This window comes from Pinus tabuliformis, chromosome X (assembly GCF_031772625.1).
Source record: "Pinus tabuliformis cultivar Carrire ecotype Pingquan chromosome X, CPIR1, whole genome shotgun sequence".
NCBI lineage: Eukaryota > Viridiplantae > Streptophyta > Pinopsida > Pinales > Pinaceae > Pinus > Pinus tabuliformis.
In genome coordinates this window covers 546,147,213-546,166,459 of record NC_142308.1, presented here as the reverse complement: position 1 = coordinate 546,166,459, position 19,247 = coordinate 546,147,213, and the positions used below count along the sequence as shown (strand labels likewise).

The window sequence follows — 19,247 nt, the reverse complement described above, 5'->3', positions numbered from 1 at the left end:
CCAATGATCATGACAAGCCTCCAACTGAAATTGACTAAGAATGTTCACAACAAAACATATATCCGGTCTAGTGTTTACCAGATACATCAGAGAATAGACCAACTTTCGATAGGAGGTAGGGTCTACGAGACTTGAGTCAAAGCTTATTAACTTCTTGAGATTGGTGATCATGGGAGTAGTCATGGGCTTGGAATCCATCATACCGAATTTCTACAACAAATTGCTTATATACTTTCCTTGCCTCAAATAGATTTCCCCAGGGTTTTTCCATACTTCCAATCCTAGGTAATAATGAATTAGACCCAAATCCTTCATTTAAAATTATACTACTAGCATATTCTTTCATTCTTGTATCCTTCGCTGTACACCTGTAATAAATAGATCATCCACATATAGTAGAATAATGATTGGCTAATTATCCACAACCTTGATATAGATATTTGGATCAACAAAACTTTTGACGAACCCGATTCTTAGAAGGTATGCATACATTCTTGCATAGCATTCCCTAGGAACTTACTTCGAACCATACAGGGCCTTCTTGAGTTTACATACATGATTATCTTTGCCATTTATTTCAAGTCCTTCAGGTTGTACAATATACACTTCTTCATCTATGGTCCCATTTAGAAATGTTTTTTTTCACATCCATTTGATGGATACTCCATCCCATTGTCGCAGCCAATGAAACCAAATATATTATAGTAATATATCTTGCGGTAGGTGCAATGGTTTCTTCATAGCCTATTCCTTCCTTTTGAGAGAAACCCCTAGCAACGAATTTGGCTTTGTACTTTTCTATGATTCCACCAACAATGTGTTTGATATTGTAGATCCATTGGGAAGTGACAACCGATTTTTCACTAGCTCTAGGAACAATTTCCCAAACCCCATTCTTTATGATGGATTGATATTCCTCTTGCATAGCTTTCTTCCATACTTATTGATGAGAGACTTCCTCAAATGTAGTTGGTTCAGCTTCTATTAGCTTTTCCATGTATGCAACATATCCATAATATCTTTTTGGTCTTTTACTTTCTCTAAAGGTTCCTTTCGCAGCTCCATGTCCTTCGACATCTTCAAGAGTAACTTTGAACCAATTTGGCCTTTTCCTTGTGTCGGGTATAATCATAGGTTGAATAGGCTCACTTGGTCCTTTTTCTTATCATTCTTGATTTGTAGTAGGATTGCCATGGTGCTCTTCTTCTTTGAATAGTGTTATGTCTTTGTTACTAGAATCATTAGGAATATCTTTGGATCTTTTGTAGGCTTGATTTTCATCAAATATAACGTCCTTGATTACTTCAATGTGTCTTCCTTCTTTGATGTAGATTCTATATTCATTTTAAGAAACACTGTAGCCAACAAAGATCCCTTTAATGCTTACAGAATCCAACTTCTTTCATTTTTCCTTTGGAACATGGATATAGGTGGGACATCGAAAGATTCAAAGATGGTCCAAATAAGGATTCCTTCCTGTGAATGCTTCTTTGAGTGTCATATTATCGAGTATTATATGAAGACTTCTATTTTGAATATATACAACAACCATTGCAGCTTCTCCCCATAGAAATTTTGGAATGTCTTGAACAAAGATCACTGTTTGAATACATTCTTCAAGTGTTCTATTCTACCTTTCTACAACTCCATTTTGTTCGGGATTGTAGGGAACAATTATCTCCCTCTTAATTCCTTCTTCTTTGAAATATGCAATTATTTCTTTTGAAGTGTATTCTCCACCATTATCGGATCTTAAAGTATTTATTCTTTTTTCGGTTAAGGTCTCTACTTCAAACTTAAATTCCTTAAACTTTTCAAGTACTTCATCCTTTCTTTTGAGTAGATAGAGCCATTGATCTAGGTGGATTTTGGTGTCCACCCGCTTATTCCATTTGGACCTCTGCCATTGTCTCTTTCTTTTTTTCATTTTCCTTAATTGTAGCACAATTTACTATTTTTGGCAATTTTTTGGGTCCTGAACTTCCGGAGCCATTTAAGGCCCTAAACGACAGTTTTTTGGGAAAAATGGGGCCAACAAGTGATACGAACCTTTGTTGGCTAGTTGAAAGTTGTAGTCCTTGAATAGATATTTCTAACGAGGTATTGTGCGCGTCAAACAAAGGTCATATGCCAAAGTTACGACCCTGTGAAGTTGATGTACCAATTTAACCAAACAAGGCCCATAATTTTGGCGCTTCATCTCCTAGGGTTAGGTTTTTGGATGTTTATGGTTTTCCATAATTTCTCAATAATAAATAGGCCTCCAAGCCTCATTGTAACACAGTTCAGAGACATGTGGCTGCCACATCTCTTCTCAGAGATAAGCTACCATTGCCCGAGCTAGTCTTATTTCCATTCTGTTTGCAAGCATATTTCATTATTTGATATTAATGAAATGAAATGTTATTTCTACTGCATCTCTAGATTTATGGTTATATCTATAATTTGTTGTGTTCTTGTTTAAATCCGCATTAGTGATATTAGAGTAGTCTTCTCTTTCTCTATTTTTCTTTGCATGTCCCCAACGAGGTCGGGATATAAGGAGTTAGGGCTCGATCTTATTGAGCCTTTGCAAGATTAGCCTCGCAAACCCCGATGACCACCCATGGGGAAGAAAATAAATAAGAGGGAGTAGGAGATCCTATCAAAATATTTCTTGAGGAGGCCATCGAGAAACAAAGGAATGCGATGATGGATAAATTTTCTTAGATCCTTCAATGGTTGCCCACTAGTAGCACATCCACATCCAACAACCACTCTGGAGGCACCACTCCTTTTAAGGTACAAGAAAAATTTGACATTCCCATATTTGATGGCCAAATAGATGCATACACCATAGATAAATGGTTAAATTTTCTAGAAGGATATTTTTCTGTTCATGATTCTTCTAGTTGGGAAAGGATTACTTTTTCTCTTCTCAAAGCTTCCCCCCACGTCAAGAACTGGTGGGAAACCTACTGTGAGCAGAAGGAAGAAAGTACACCCTCACTGTTTTTAGCCACACCCACTTAGAATTCGTTCTAGGATGCCATCAAGGAACAATACTACCCTGTCGGGAGATATGAGGATAAATACATAAAGTGGACCATGCTGTGGCAGGGAAGGGACCAATATGTGCCAGAGTTTACCAATTTTTTTCATACCCTTCACACGAAGTTGGGTATCAAGGATTCTGAGAAAAAATTGGTACTCAAGTATCACGGCTGCCTACACAGGTACATTCAAGATGATATGGAGTTCTTGGACATCTCCTCGCTCGGCATGACGTACCGATACACTATCAAGATTGAGCAGAAGCTTAAACAGAAAAAGCGAGACATTGGATCTATGAATCTAAAGCAAGGGAAAGGTGCCCCCAAACCATAGAACAAAGGAAAAATCCAAGGTGGGGAGGCCCAGGACAACCTGCCAAAGCCATAAGCAAAGAACAACACCGCGAAGTCGAAGAAGGACATCGAAAAGTGTGGTGAGTTCCATAAGAGCTCCACTCACAACACAAGTGAGTGTCAGGCCAAGCACTCACTGGTGGCTGAGCTTAAGGCTTCTGAATCAGATGCATGTTCTGACTCTGAGTCAAAACCCAACAAGGGGAATGACAAAGGGAAGCAGATTATCGATGCGGATCCAAATGCCACCATTGCCACCACAAAAATCCAGAAGGAGGAACCCAAAGATCCATAGGAGGAGTGCCTCTTCCACTCCTAGATATGGGTAAATGGTTCCCCGCTACAGTTCATTGTCAATAACAAGAGCCAAAAGAACCTCATTTTAGTAGAGTTTGTGAAGCGGCTGGGCTTACTGACCACAACACACCCATAACCGTACACCATTGGGTGGCTTCAACAAAGACGAGATCTTCGTGTCAGCCAGTAGTGCTGCCTTACATATAGCATCAAGCCCTTTAGGGATGAGGTATTATGTAACTTTGCTCCTCTTCATGTTTGTGATGTATTATTAGGACAACCATACTTATGGAAGCGACATGCTGTGTATGGTCAATTCCTCGCGCTGTTATTGTTACCTTGGGAAATAAGTTGTATAGGATACTGGAGGTAGCACCGCCTACTGCCATCTCTTTGGTTACTGCAAAACAATGTAGTAAGCTCATTTCCAAAACCGGGAAATTTGTTTTCCTGATGATACACCGTCAGGGAAATAAGAAGATAGTGGCCATGGCCTCTAGACAGGGCCCCTCTGCATGACAACAACAGATGGACAAGGTCGTGGAGGAGTACGATGACACATTCACCTCCCCTACAAGGGTGCCTCTGCACTGTTAGGTCAAGCACTCCATCGATCTAACTCCAGGTGCACCGTTTCCCAATAGGCCAAGCTATCGGTGCTTTGTTTCAAAGAACGACGAAATCAAGAGGCATATTCAAGATATGCTGCAGAAAGGTCACATCCGACTGAGTTCATCGCCCTGTGGGAGCCCGATTGTGTTGGTACAAAAGAAGGATGGTACTTGGAGACTCTGTATTGACTATCGGGTGCTGAACAAGATCACTGTCTGGAATAGGTACCTGATCCCACAGATTGATGACTTTCTGGACCAACACAAGGAGGCCAAATATTTCAGCAAGATCGAATTGAAGTCCAAATATCACCAAGTACCAATCAAACCCTCTGATGTGTGGAAGACTACCTTCAAAGCCAAGGAGGGACTTTTCGAATGGATGGTCATGCCTTTCGGGTTGACGAATGCTCCTGCAACCTTCATGAGGCTGATGGATGACATCTTACGAACATTCACCAACTCATTTGTAGTGTATCGTTGGATGACATCATGATCTTTAACCAAAGTTGGTAAGATCACCTCCACCACATTCGACAAGTTCTCCAAACACCGCAGAAACAAAGGCTGTGTGCCAATTTGGAGAAATGAACGTTTGGCATGACCCAGGTTTAGTATATGGGATACATTATTGATGAACATGGGGTGCATGTGGATCCAACCAAGATCCAAGTCATTCGGGATTGGAAAGCCCCAACCACTGTGATAGAGCTCCGCAACTTTCTGGGTCTTGCCAATTTCTACCATAGGTTCGTGTCACTTGGTGTTTGGCCAATTTAATGTCTTTAAATTGTCAATCATAAATTATCAACTAGGGCAGGTATACTGATGAAGTACAGGTACATTATATGTGCTAGAAGTTATTTCTTATGCCGTTATGTTCTTGTTAGGATCTAAACTTAAGATTAGTATGGATATGGTGTCGTTAATTATATTAGTGACTTAATCACTACAACAAAACCAGCGATTTGCGCCAGATTTAGCGCCAGATTTTAGTGCATTTTTTTTGTAATTGTGATGAGCAACCTGGCGCTAAATCTGGCTCTATTGTACAATTTTTAAAGCGTCCTTTTTTGCACCTGATTTTGCATCCTTTTTCACGCTAGATTTTGCATCATTTTTTACACCAAACTATGCATCATTTTTTGCGTCAAATTTTGAACCAAGATTTGCATCTTATTTTATGACAGGTTTTGCTTCTAGTTTTGTGTCATTTTTTGCGTCTATTTTCATTCTCTTTTGCTTCCTATTTTGTGTCATTCTTTGCTTCCATTTTTGCACCATCATTTGCATCAAGTTTACACTGTATTTTGAATCCAATTTAACGTCTTTTTATGCATCCATTTTGTGTCAGTTTTTGCATCTAGTCTTACGCCAGGTTTTGTATCTAGTCTTACACTAGTTTTTCCTTCTATTTTTGCACCAGCTTTGGTGCCTATCTTTGCACCATGTGTTGAATTTGATTTAGCACCAAATTTTGCATCCATTTTTGTGCCCATTTTTGCATCTTTTTTTGGACCATTTTTTACATCCACATTTACGTTTGATTTGTCTCCATTTTTCCCATCTCATTTTGCACCATATTTTGCGTCATTTGTTCCATCCAATTTTGCATCATTTTTAACACCATCTCTTGCATCTAATGTTACATCATTTTGAGCATCCAAATTTGCATTTATATTTGCATCTTATGTTGAGTCATGTGTTGTGTCCACCTTTGCATCTTATTTTGTGTCTAATGGTACATTCAATTTAGAGCCATTTTTTACGTCTACTTTTGTATTTGTTTTTGCACCAAGTTTTGCATCCAATTTTAAGCTATTTTATGCCCTTTTTTGCACCATTTTTTGTGTCTACTTGTGTCCAATGTTGCACCATTATTTACACTGACTTTTTCATCCAATTTTGCATTTTTTTGGTGTCTAGTTTTACATCGTTTTCACCATCCAAATTTGCATCTTTTTTTGCCTCATTTTGTGTCCACATTTGCATATAATTTTGTGTCTGAGTTCGAGCCTAAATTTGCATGTGATTAGGAATCATTTTTTACATCCAATATGGCATCCTTGGTTTCACCTTTTTTCAGCGCCATTTTGCATCTTGTTTTATGTCTTTCTTACATCTTTTTTTTTTCCTTTTTTGCACCCAAGTTTGCATCCCAAATTTACACCATTATTTGCATCATCATTTGGCATATTAATTTGTAACGTTTTTTGCTTCTTTTTAACGCTCAACGTTGCATCTTATTTTACATCTAGTTGTTGTCTTTTTTTGCATCTAATTTGGTGCCCATTTATGTGTCCTTGTTATTGCCCAATTTGATATCCTTTTGTATGCCATGTTTTGTTCCCTTCTTTGTGTCAACTATTGCACAATTTTTCACTTCTAATTTAAAACACTTTGTATGTCAATTGTTTGCATTTTGTATTAATTCCTAGTTTAACATCCAATTTTACTTTCAATTTTGCATCCATGGTTACATCCGCATTTGACTTCTTATATAGAGTATATTTTTCTTTACATATATGACCCCCTTTATAGATTCATAGTGAAATATATGATAGTTTCTAAATATCATTAAAGCAGATATCACAATTCAAAATCATTTGTAAAGAAATTTAAGAGAAATTGACAACATCCATCCAAAAAAATAACAATGTGTCATTAACAATTTTCAAAACATGTATAAAATAGCAACATAATACTAATAAAATCAGTATTATTTTTAATCAAAACAAGTAAAATTCAAATATGATTAACAAATCAAAATATTTCATGAATATCGTTATTCTACGATAAATTAACAACATACATAAATCAAACTCATCGTATGATTACAAAATCAAAATGTCTCATTGATATAGGGTAAATTCACAACACCCATCTAAACATAACAATGTCATTCTACACAATAATTTCTTCATAAAAAACAATGCATGTGCATGCCTAGCTACCACCACCAAGATCATCCTCATGATCATCTTGACCATCCTCATTACTCTGATCCACATCATCACCAACACCGCAACTATCATCATCATCTCCTCCTTCACCACCATCATCCTCATCCTCATCCTCATCATCTCCTGATATATGTTGAACATAATTTGGATCATCGTCTTGGCAATCATTACCTATAGCATTCTGACAAAAAAAATCAATATTACATGTTAGTATTAATTACATAACACAACGCATGTTTTTGTTATACAATGTTAACCATAAAATGAGGTAAGATATACTAGCATTTGCACCAGATGTTGCAAAGGAAACGTCGTAAGGCATAAATTGAAAAATACAAATACAACAAAAGAATACTTTGATAAAGAATAAAAATATATTGAATGCTCAAATCAATGCCCCATTAACTGGAAGCATTTATAGACATATCTAATGCAGAGACAAGCAAAAATATATAATTCTTCAAATTCTAGATGGATGCAATCACTTAGTAATGCCATGTTGAGAACCTTCCTCTACTTGTAATATCCTCTATCAGGGGCAACCTTCACGCCTCTACCTTATATCAACACTGACGAAGTTAGCAATCCCATTGGCCCATCCTATTTATCTGTCAAGTTTGAAGCATAAGGCAAGTGACTGGACACTGGTATTATACAATAAGCTGAAACCTAAACTGAACTTCCCCCATGGGCATGACGGACAAGAGATGGGGCTTTTCTTAAATAGAAGAGATAGGGCAATCTTTACATCCCTACCTCATCAACACTGATGAAGTTAGCAATCCCATTGGCCTATCCTATTTACCTGTCAAGTTTGAAACATACGGCAAGACACTGGACACTGGCCAATCCTATCAGATATCCCTCTATCAAAGCAACATTCTAATGGCCCCTGCTACAATTATACAATATCTAGAGAGCATCATTAGAAACATCCTTTGGAGAGATAAAAATGAAAACAAGTGGCCTCTACTCCATTGGAAATGGGTGGCATTTCTTAAATAAGGTACGAGGGACAGAATGCAAGATCTTTTTAGCAAGGTCCCCTATACGAAAATCTATTGATACTATTGATGGAAACACACTTTGGAATAAATCAATTAGAAGTATCTAGTGTGAGGCAAAAAATAGAAGAGATAATCAAGAAAATATGTATGCCTAAAGGTTGTATAATCTACAACGATGTGCTTCAAAGTAAAATTTTATCTAAGGTAGACACAGAAGTTTCAATTCATACAAAATTTAGACTCTTAGAGCTAACTTTAAGTTTTAACAGCAGAAGATCAGATAGACCAGTAGTTTAGGAACTCTGCACTCCTCACCATTTTTGTATACTTATGGAGAAATTATAGATTTGTCAGATGGATGAAGATGTTTCTGAAAGAATCATTTTGCAAACATGCAAATTCTCCTCTGCGTAAACAAATAAAAGCTGAAAAAAGAGAAGAAACCAAAAAAGGGGTAGAAGTATAGGCCAACCCAATGTGAAATTTCAATATAACCTTCTCTAACCTTGTCTAATTTCTAAACAACACATTTAACTAGTCATTGATGTCATGTTTCCTCTTTGATGCTTTACATCAAATTAACTTCATCTAACCCCAGCAAGGTAGATGTGCCCACCACACCACTTCATGAGAATGTGTACACAGTTGTACGTCCCTTCATTATCTCAGATGATGCTTTTACTCTCCACCAAACTCCTCGCATGAGAAAAGCAATCTTTGCAAGGTCTCAGTTCAGATTTGGGAAGCTTTGCAAAGGCACATTGTGTTGTTTCATGATGGTAAATGTTATTCATGAATGGAAATTTCTATCTGATTATGCTGAATCCAGGGCATCCTCTGTTATTCCTTGCTGCTTTATGGTTTTTCTGGTTTTGTTTATGGTGGTGTGAGGCTTTGTCGAGGTGTGGTGTGAGAGAGGGACCAGACCATCTTGGGCTACCCTCCTCTTGGGATCAGCTCCTACTCAGGTCTCTTTATTTTCTTCCTCTCGTCAAGTCCTTACTCCTCAGTTGGCCGGGGCACGCACTTCTGAGGTGGATTCTATCTGCAGCAGGGCCTCCTCAGGGCATACATAACCCCGAAAGCTAATCAATTGCCGTGTGAGTTGGAACTAGCATTTGAGGGTGGGAAAATGGCAATGGAAATTTGAGAGGTATCACTGCTTCATTGCTGAAAGGTCATCTATCAAGAGTAGATGTACCAGTCCCATTACAACTAGACAGCTGCAGGGAAGGGTACTCCTTTCCAAAAATGACACTAAAAACAAAATTCTGATGATGATGAACATGATGCAGTTGGAATTTAAAGCCATGGACAAGCATTTGACAAGGATAAAAGCAGTCTTACTGCATGGCAAAGGCCCAACTCATCTAGACAGTCCAGGTGATCAAGCACCCATAGATGTGGAGGTTTCCACCTCCTAGTCTCCTCATGAAAATTTATGTTTTCTATCTTTACTATTATAGTAGGATTATGTGTTATATTTTGTGGCTGTTAAGCCAAGGCACTGTAGGCTTTTTTAGAACTCAGTATATTTTTTTAAAATGTATATTTTTGGACAACAGACCTCCTGTATTGCCAATGGTCTGGTTTCCCTAGTGGCAGACCAGAGGCATACAGAAGGTTGGATCATATGTGATCATCAACAGTTAATAAAAGGCCTTTAAATTACCTCCCCACCCCCTCCCAAAAATAAAAAATAAAAATCATCTATAAAGTTTAGAAACTCAATTATTGAGAAGATTTTTCGGCATAAATCACATCATAAATCATTTGTCGACGCGTTCCAAACCAACAAGTGTGGTTCATCGTCAGGACAAGTTGAAGATCCAGACCATGGCAGATTATTTTCCAACTAGCAAAATTAAATCACAACTAGGTTATTATCCAGCTAAGATTAATCAGAAATCAATTTTTTAAAAGTATGTTCTTATCAAGCCCAAATTTAATCAAACTTCAATTATACCCTGAAGATGAGCTCTGCAGTGTGGTCAAAAAATTGAGGAATAATCTACTCCAACACAGCTCTCCTCTTGAATAAAATAATGTCCAGCTACCTGAGCTTTAAAGTCATTCTAACCTTTTGTATGGAAGATTTATAGAATTCATTTCCATTTTAGTTATAGAAAATCCCAATAAAGATAGTGATTGATTTCATGTTTGTACATATGTAATGAACACTTAGCACAATAGTATAGCTCAGTTTGCCCAACCCTTTCTACAGAAGGCATAATACCCAGGGAGGTTACAGGATCTATTCCCAAGTAGTTCTGTCCAGTTACCAGCTGGTATTTCAACTAGAAGTCAATTCCATTCCTCACCCAGAAAAAAAAATGCAGGGAAAGGAGGGAGAAAGGGGGATTCCATCACTCTGACAATGTACCAACTTCCTCACTTGGAACAGTTAATATGTGGGCAAGTTAAGGGAACATCTTTCTCTGGGAAAATTAATATAAACAATTACTGATGCAGTTACCTCCTTATAATGGCATAAATAAAAATTTTGTTGAATTAATGTTTGTAAGGAATTATCTTTGTAAGGTTCCAATTTTGATGTACGGGCAGAATAAATTATAAACCTATCCATCAACCAAATGAGTCTTGCAAAAAGAAAGAGATAAAGAGAAACTATTCACAAAACTTACCTTTAGCATTTGATGGCCTCCACTATCACTGGTGCTGAAAAGTTGCAACATCGGTGTTTCTTTTTGCGAAGGAGAGTGAGTAATTTCACTGCCTTTCTCAAAATTTGATAAATCACCCTCCCAGTCCTGTAGTAGTCACAAAGAAACATCTTAATATAATGAGGCATTTTCCAAACAAAACCTTTTTAAAAATGGTGCATTGGATAAGGTAGCCTACGTCAAAACACTGTATAGGTCATAGAGGGAAGACCTGTAGCTGCTCTCGGATGGCAGGCACAACCTTATCCAAACTGTCAAAACAGCATGGCGCACTTCCCGACTTCACATCATTGTATGTCGAATCTATGCTTCGAATAAGACACAGTAGCTCTTTTGAAGATACCAAAACACTTAATACCTACAGATGAAAACAAAATATTACATTAGAATACAACAGACTTTAACAAATTATAAAACCGGTTTTCTGGAAAAGCAAAGAATAGAGGTAACACTGCAAAGGACACGTTCAGAAAAAGATGTTATTGCCATTACATATCTCAGTTCTAATGATACAATGAAATACGCATGGAAATTCAACTGTGAATAACCACAGTCCACCCTTTTGAATCCCATTTGATATACTTGTCAGAAAATACATTAACAAACAAAATTATACATGTACTATGAACTCCAGTATAAACTGACATAAATCTCAGCCAAATACCAAACCTGTTGAAAATTAAAGTGATCATGAATATACAACGAAAATGCACGAATGTAAATTGGATTTCAAGTATTGTTTCTATCTGGATAAAAGAAACAAATTAGAAATAATAACCACCAACTGCTACCGTTATCAAAGAAGTGAACTTGTTAGAAGATCAAGCTAAAACAGTGAAATATTGAAATCCAGGAACATATTCAATAAGACATTAAAAAACAATCATCAAACTTGGCAGGAAACGCAAGGTTTCAGGCAAGACCACTGCCCACCCAACCATGATCCACCTAAGTAACATTGAGTTGCACTCACTTCTTATGTGACTTGAGAATGGATTACGAATGCCGACTATTGGCATATCAACATTATCCAGACAGTTATAGGGAAAGATTTGAGAAACTTAGGACTTCAATTTTCTTTGAAAGCAACAGACTTACTACACACATTCAGGACATTTTTTGGTCAGAAAATCATTATGATTTACCAGCATGGATCCATCTTAAGCACGGATTCACATAAGTTGATATTCACATAAGTTATTGATATAGATCTTCAAGTCTTACTACACACATTCAGGACATTTTTTGGTCAGAAAAGCATTATGATTTACCAGCATGGATCCATCTTAAGCACGGATTCACATAAGTTGATATTCACACAAGTTATTAATATAGATCTTCAAGTAATTTATTTATATAAAGTGTTAACTTATTTTTTGAAAAGTATAAGGTTTAAACATCTTACTCGCATAATTTTTTTTACTTCTAATTACTTTACATGAAATTATATTATAGGTCAAATGGATAACTAATTAAACATGTATAGCATATTCTTTTTTCCTTTTTTATTATAGCCAACATTACTTTTCTATTTAGAGAATATTTTATTTTTATTTTAAGAGGGACACATGTCAACTCTAGAGTCCAAGTTGAGCACGGACATACTTACACATCACGTTCACACTGGGCTGTAAAATGAGCCTCCTAGCCCAATTATACTATAAAGACAGCAAACATGATCACTCCCAATTTGTGTTGAGAACCCTTGACAGTGCATAAGAATATACCAAAAAACATTTTCTTCAAAATTGCATAGTCAAACCAGGTTTGGGTTGGGATCACAAGTTTGTCCATATCCATTCAATATCTATGCCCATTATACAAAGTTAGCGAAGTACCTATCAGATGTAAAATGCAAAACTCAATCCTTCTTTGCAGAACTCGTCCAAAACATGAAGCATATAAATTGCTCGCTGAATTATCAAATAGAAGTAACTTCAGTGCAATGACATCAGGCTGAATTTACCCATTGTTTCTCGAGCAGTAGACATGATAATTTATGGAAATGACCCTCCACAAAAGACTGTAAATAGATGGTGTGCTTAGCTATTTGATTGGAAATCTTGTCTACAACTATTTAAACTACAATGAATTTGTCAACATAAAATAATAAGTTGGATAGGTATTTTTCAGACACAAAGCATTTGAGATCCAAAAAATAGACGCTAATCTAAATGTCTCTAATTTAAACCACAGACAATTATTTGTTTGTTGAATTAACAACCAAATTAAGTTTCAATAACACGACGTAATTTTCACATACAAAGCATTTGAGTGCAAAATAAGAAAGATAGTTTAAACGCCTATAAAATAAACCAAGGACATTTTTTGTCTGTTAAACTAATAAACAATTATATCAAATTCAAGCCTACATTTACATGCATGAAGACTGCTCATAACTTAATCTATCAGGAATGGATCATTTGTTGTTAATGTTGAATTTTTCTGTTAATATAGCACTGACAGCAAGGCAAATTCAATATTTAAAAGGCAGCAATCTACATTCGGATCTGGACAACACTTTTTCTCCTTTCCTGCTATGTGATTATTCCCATGCAAGAGGAAGTTCCAACTAATTGATTTTCACACTTCCAAAAGTAAATTCCTCATGTCTGAATTTTCTAGATACAAAACCTAGGTATAATAATCCTAATTGTTGATCCTACCTTGAAATAAGTACCTTTAATCCACCATTGGATCTTGCTTTAAATAAACATGGGGTCTTGCTTGAAGTGTCAAAGTTTATTCATCTATTCCTTGCTATTATCAATAAGACATAATAGAATAAAGGAAAGAGCAATGCACCTTGTGAGTCATCTGAAGAACTGCCTTGGTATTGATGTGCACGAACTTGTGGGCAAATACAAGAAACTGAACAACAAGAGAGCTATAAAAAGGATAATTAGCCAGAACATAGTTTTGCCAATGATCATTATATCCATAACAACTTTCTTTCGTGCTTCTTTTTACTAATGATCACACAGAATCAGTACCAGTCTTTTGCTTTTGAAGCAAGCTACCTGAAAGTGGAGACAATCGTTGATCCCTATCCCTAAGCATCTTATTCTCTACCTCCAAATAATGATCCTCTTCGAGAGCGGGCATCATTTCGCCTTCTTCACCAATATTCCAAGGCTGTAAATAATCCAACCATAGATCAATAATGTGTGTAGCCTTCTTCAGACAAGCACCTACTGGCCAATAACTGAAAGCTCGTAATATAAACCTGTACAAAGGCCTCTGTAACAGAAGGGACCATGTAGTAGGCACAACCAAACTACTCCGTGGCAAGGAAAATGACCTCAATCTCAAGGTATCCATTTGTGATGCAGCTCTCCATCCAGAATTCAACTCTTCTTGAGGACAACACAAAGTACTGCTTACATAATTGACCAGTATTTTCACAGCCTCTGTGATTTCTACACTGGGGAGACCATACCTATGATATCGATTATTAACAGGTAACAAAATACCAAAATACTGGCAAACCCGTGAAGGTAAGGGCGAAAAATCGTCATTCACTAACAAAAACTGTACAAAAGTATGAACAACAAACTCGGCGCGAGAAAATATCGATGGATTCTCCTCGAAAAAATGATGTACAGACACACTGGGAGCACAAAAATCAGATATAGGAACAAATTTGTGTAGATACAAATTCAGAAGATGCAAATAAGGGCTAGAATTGAACTTCACAGGCCTTCCATTGTCATGGCTACCGTGCAAACTATGCAGAGAAGACGGCCATTTCTCGAAACGAGACCGGGAAGCCTTCTTAAACCCCAATTTCATTTCATCCGAATCTGAACGATGCATAATATCATTATCTTTGCATACAGCGTAATAAGCAAACCAAAACATAAAATACTCAAATGCATTCAACTGCACCTGAAATCCTCCTCCATGGCCATCCTCCTTCAATCGGTCTTTAAATAAAGCAGGGCAGACTTCAGATAAGATATACAAACCCCTCTCCGACTGAAGCATGTGACGAATCCACGCCGGAAGGCACTCGGATGGAAACACATAGCGAACCACATTTTCCTCGTCTGCGGCAAAGATTGACGAAAACAAAGCTCCAGACGGCGAGAGAAGATTTACGACCGCATTCGCGGAATGCTCAGAGGTCTGCGCGATCCATCCGCCAATGCCGGACGGCTGTAAGACCTCCTCGAAGCCGAAGATCTTGCGGAGCAGAACGGGGAAGCATGTTATGTAAAAATGCCTGGTCTGATCCCAGCTGTGCCTATCGATGAAGGATTCCACGACCCGGCATGAATTCAAAATATCAGACGATGATGAGGAAGCATTCAATAACAATGAACTTAATTCTTGGGCTTCGAAAGAGAAATCTGTCGAAGGTGAAGAAGACACAACCATTGCACCTCAATTTTACAGTCTCTCTACTGATCCGGTCGGAGGCTTAAATCCCAAGATAAACCCCTTGAATCTTCCTGAACCCTCATGCAGAACCACTAAACCCTACCCTACATCGGATCGCAGCACTCACTGATCTAGTATTATAGGCATTCGAAGGTGGGGATACTCTTCTCTTTATTTCAAAATATTTGCACCGCCTTAAGTAGCTTTTCAACTTTTGCCATTTCCCTTGAAAGACGTTAGTGTGGGGTGGGGAAATTATGTTGTTTTTGAGGAGCTTTTTGGTTTGTGGGGACAGGGCCACTCTTTATGTGACCATCCGGGCAAGCGAGGCGGTAATCTTAAGTTCTTGCAGGGATATCTTATCTCTTATGGATTAATATGATTATTGATACTCTCTTATGAATTACTTACATTAGTGATAAGGATATGGGATTAAAAATTTAAATATAATAATAAATTATATAAAAATAAATAAAAATTTGATGGGGTGTTGAGATGTGTGTTAGGTTACTGAGCGGATTTGTTATTCCGTTGTCACCCCAAACATTAAAGAGAGGGATAGTGTCACCCACATTTAATGATAATGCATTGTTTTAATTTGGAAATCTTTGAAACTTCCTCAATTTCCTACAATTGTTGGGGTCAAATTGATGATATTTTGTGTCAATGTCATGTTGTCGGGTTATCTATGGGATATTTCCTCTGCGGCTTCTATAGTAGTTCCTTAAGCAACGTGGAAGGTCCAAGTTGTTCTTCCATGTTGGTTTGGCCTTCCATCCTTCACTCCATTTCATGAGCTAGACTATCTACATTTTCCAAGTATTGGCAAGGTTGCATGTGGCCCGCATACCCACTGGTGGGAGTACCTGCACTTAAACTCTTCTAGGTTTATGGGAGCTCAACTCCAACAAGTATACTAGTATTGTCTTTGCTCTTAATTTTTTCCACTGGGTCAGCTACATTTATATTACTTTGGTTTGCTTGGTTTAGGATTCTTTGGGGAAGGTTCAACGTGTTATCTAGGGGTGAGGTAGCCTTGTCCTCCTCCTGCCTACGACAATCTTCCTCACATTGTGTCTTGGTTTTACCATTCCTTTGCAACTCCTTTAGCCTTTGGTTTACCTTCCACCTTTATCCCTAAAATCCTTCATTTTGTACATTGTGCATTGGCCTCACTTTGGTTTTCAATCCCCTAAAATCCTTTTGTCTTTCGAGACTTCACCAATTAGGTTCACTCGCCTCATTATCACCGTGCCTCAACAATGGATGTGGTCGAGACGTGGCTCTGATGGTTAAGGCCCTTTTGGCAAACCCTGTGCTCAGTTGCAAGCCCTAATTGTTGTTTACCTCTTCAATGCAACTACCCCCCCCCGCCTTCCCACGAGAAGTCCAGGATGAAATTGTTAGAAAATCGATAATGGCAGCTTATTGTACTTATTTTCCTTTAACTTGATATTTTCTTGTGAATCTTATTTATCTTCTTTGTGTTCTTTAGTTAGATCTATTCATCAAACAATGTCAAGAACAATAATAACAACAATAGACACATATATTGGCTTTCTTCTTAAAATATGCTTCAAATGATATACAAAGACCCAAACCCTAGACCAATCCTTCTCCTAGTACCAAGTCATCCCTTCCTTAAATCCTTCCTTGATTCTACACCAAAATGTTAGACACTGCAACTTTGACTTGCCAGCTTCAATACTGCTACCCAACCTGCAACTTCGACCCTGCAATTTCGACCTTAAAGCTTCCAAGGAAACCCTAGAGCAACCTCCTCTTGGGACCTTCCTAATAGCAAGACAACTCCTTATGATTTCTAGATCAAGTATCCTTCCTTCTAGTTACAAGATGTTGCACTTCATCTTCCTACAACTCAGACCTGTAACTTCACTTCTTCCTGCAGCCCAGAAACCCTAGAATTTCGCACGTGTGAGAGAGATAGAGCCCAAAACAAAATATTTATGTCCTTCTTGTGCTTTCTTGGCCTTCACTCTTCTTTTCCTGCTCTTCCCAGCTATAGATCGAACTCTTTCTTGTAGATTGAACTTGTTGAGTGAGTTTTTCCAAATGAGGTTGAATTGCTTCCTTTTATATCCTTCTCAAGGGGTCGAATTCTCTCCTTTAGGCCGACTTGATTTTCCCAGGGTCGACTTGTATTTTAGGAGCTTCCAGGATTTTCTAAACTCAAAAATAATTATTTTTACAAATATATTTTTGCCCATAAGGGTCTTATAAACATGATGTTGACTCCTTTGACTCGAGACAGTAAATCCTAAGACCTAACAAACCCTATAAGCATGAAGAACATGCTTTACCTAAAACACAATCAATAATGAGCATGAAACCCATGCTTTAATAATAATATATTTTCTTTTCTTTTCTTGTTTGTTACATAGGATACATATTGAAATGAGTACAACAATTATGAAGACCGAAACTAGTTACATTTTCAATAATCCCTCTTAATTAGGGAGGTATCCAAATTGTACACTCAGTACAACATCATATCTCAAATTGAAGAGTTATCACAAAAAGAGTCGGATTGATAAGCCATATTGTAAGCATCATCATCATGACCAACATTGTCTCTTAGGCCTAACTAGACAATCTCTTCTTTAATCAAGAGCATTATGTTGGGAGGCTTTATGTGTGATACCGCACTACCTCTACAAGGCACATACCCCATCTGGATGTCTATAAGATATGTCCTATTAGGACTATTCTTATCTTGGATCTCGAATCTTGAGTCCTCAAAGAATATCAGTCCTCTTCGACCACTCTTCACTTGGATACTTATCACATCCTCAAACAGTGTTGGTCCCTTTCCTTTCTTGAATGTAATATCATCAAGGAAACCGCAAATTCTTATCCAATTCTCTGCCATTCTCTCTTCATCACTTGAAGAGGATAATGTACAAGTGATGTCCCACATCACTCCCTCTCAACCAAAGACAACATCCCTATTCTCCTTTAATCTTGAGAATAACCCCCTCTAAAAAATAGAGGAGATCTAGACTTCCCTTTTATTTGAGAAGTCATCATCACAAGCCTTACAATTTGCCTTCATAAGAGTATTAGCTACCAGTTCTTCATAGTTTTCTGGCTCCCTCTTTCCTCTACATCATCGAGCTTTCTTTCTTTCAAGATATCATGGAGCCACCTTCTCTCTTCAATCTTGTGACAAGTTTCAGGGTACCTTTCTTGCTTATCACTTTCATATTCAACATGAAGGCATTGCATTGAGCTTTCCCAAACTTGAAGCTTGATCATGGCTTCCTTATAAATGTGATATTCTTTAACCTTCAGGTTATCTTATCATACTTCTACCATCCCTTTCCAAATTAACATTTCTTGAACTTACAGCTTTCCAGTACCAAATATTGAGCTTCCCTCAATATTCTTCATCCATACAATTGCACTTGCCTCAACTGCCATCATATATTCCTGCGACATTCTTCCAGGTAGCAAAATAATATGTTAACCAAATAACCAACAATAATGAAAATTAGACTTGCCTCGTTATGATGACCTTCTCATTCCATCAACATCCTCATGATCCATCTCCATATGAATCTTCCTTCATGCATCAAAGTGCCGAAGGATCGAACTTTATTACCAAGTTACAATTTTTCTTCTAGGGACTAGACTAGATGTTAATCATCGTTATACATATATTTTAAAGAAAGTCTTAAATTATTTACACATCCTTAAGTAAGCCAAATCATATTCCTTTCAAGCATCATATATCCATATACATAAGCATATTTTATGACCAACTTTCTTTCACAAGATTCTATACACAAGAATCTTATCTAGAGTTTTAGATCCAACATGCATTCCTATGCTTTCATCCAATCATTTAGATATTCATATATCTCGCAAAGAGCCTACATCCTGACCATTGCATTCT

General features: G+C 37.4%; 2 protein-coding genes across 2 annotated transcripts; both read right to left on the bottom strand.

The window, feature by feature from the left end:
- Positions 1 to 7,056: 7,056 nt before the first annotated feature.
- LOC149141160 (uncharacterized) lies at positions 7,057 to 13,919 on the bottom strand. Its single transcript, XM_089452344.1, has 4 exons — positions 13,754 to 13,919; positions 11,160 to 11,306; positions 10,910 to 11,035; positions 7,057 to 7,438 (listed from the first exon to the last, which is right to left on the bottom strand). The coding sequence occupies exons 1-4, from the start codon at positions 13,763 to 13,765 to the stop codon at positions 7,241 to 7,243; spliced, it is 483 nt and encodes a 160-aa protein (XP_089308470.1). The 5' UTR covers positions 13,766 to 13,919; the 3' UTR covers positions 7,057 to 7,240.
- A 5-nt stretch (positions 13,920 to 13,924) lies between these two features.
- Positions 13,925 to 15,328, bottom strand: LOC149141159 (uncharacterized). Its single transcript, XM_089451168.1, has one exon. The coding sequence runs from the start codon at positions 15,326 to 15,328 to the stop codon at positions 13,925 to 13,927; it is 1,404 nt and encodes a 467-aa protein (XP_089307294.1).
- Positions 15,329 to 19,247: the final 3,919 nt, after the last annotated feature.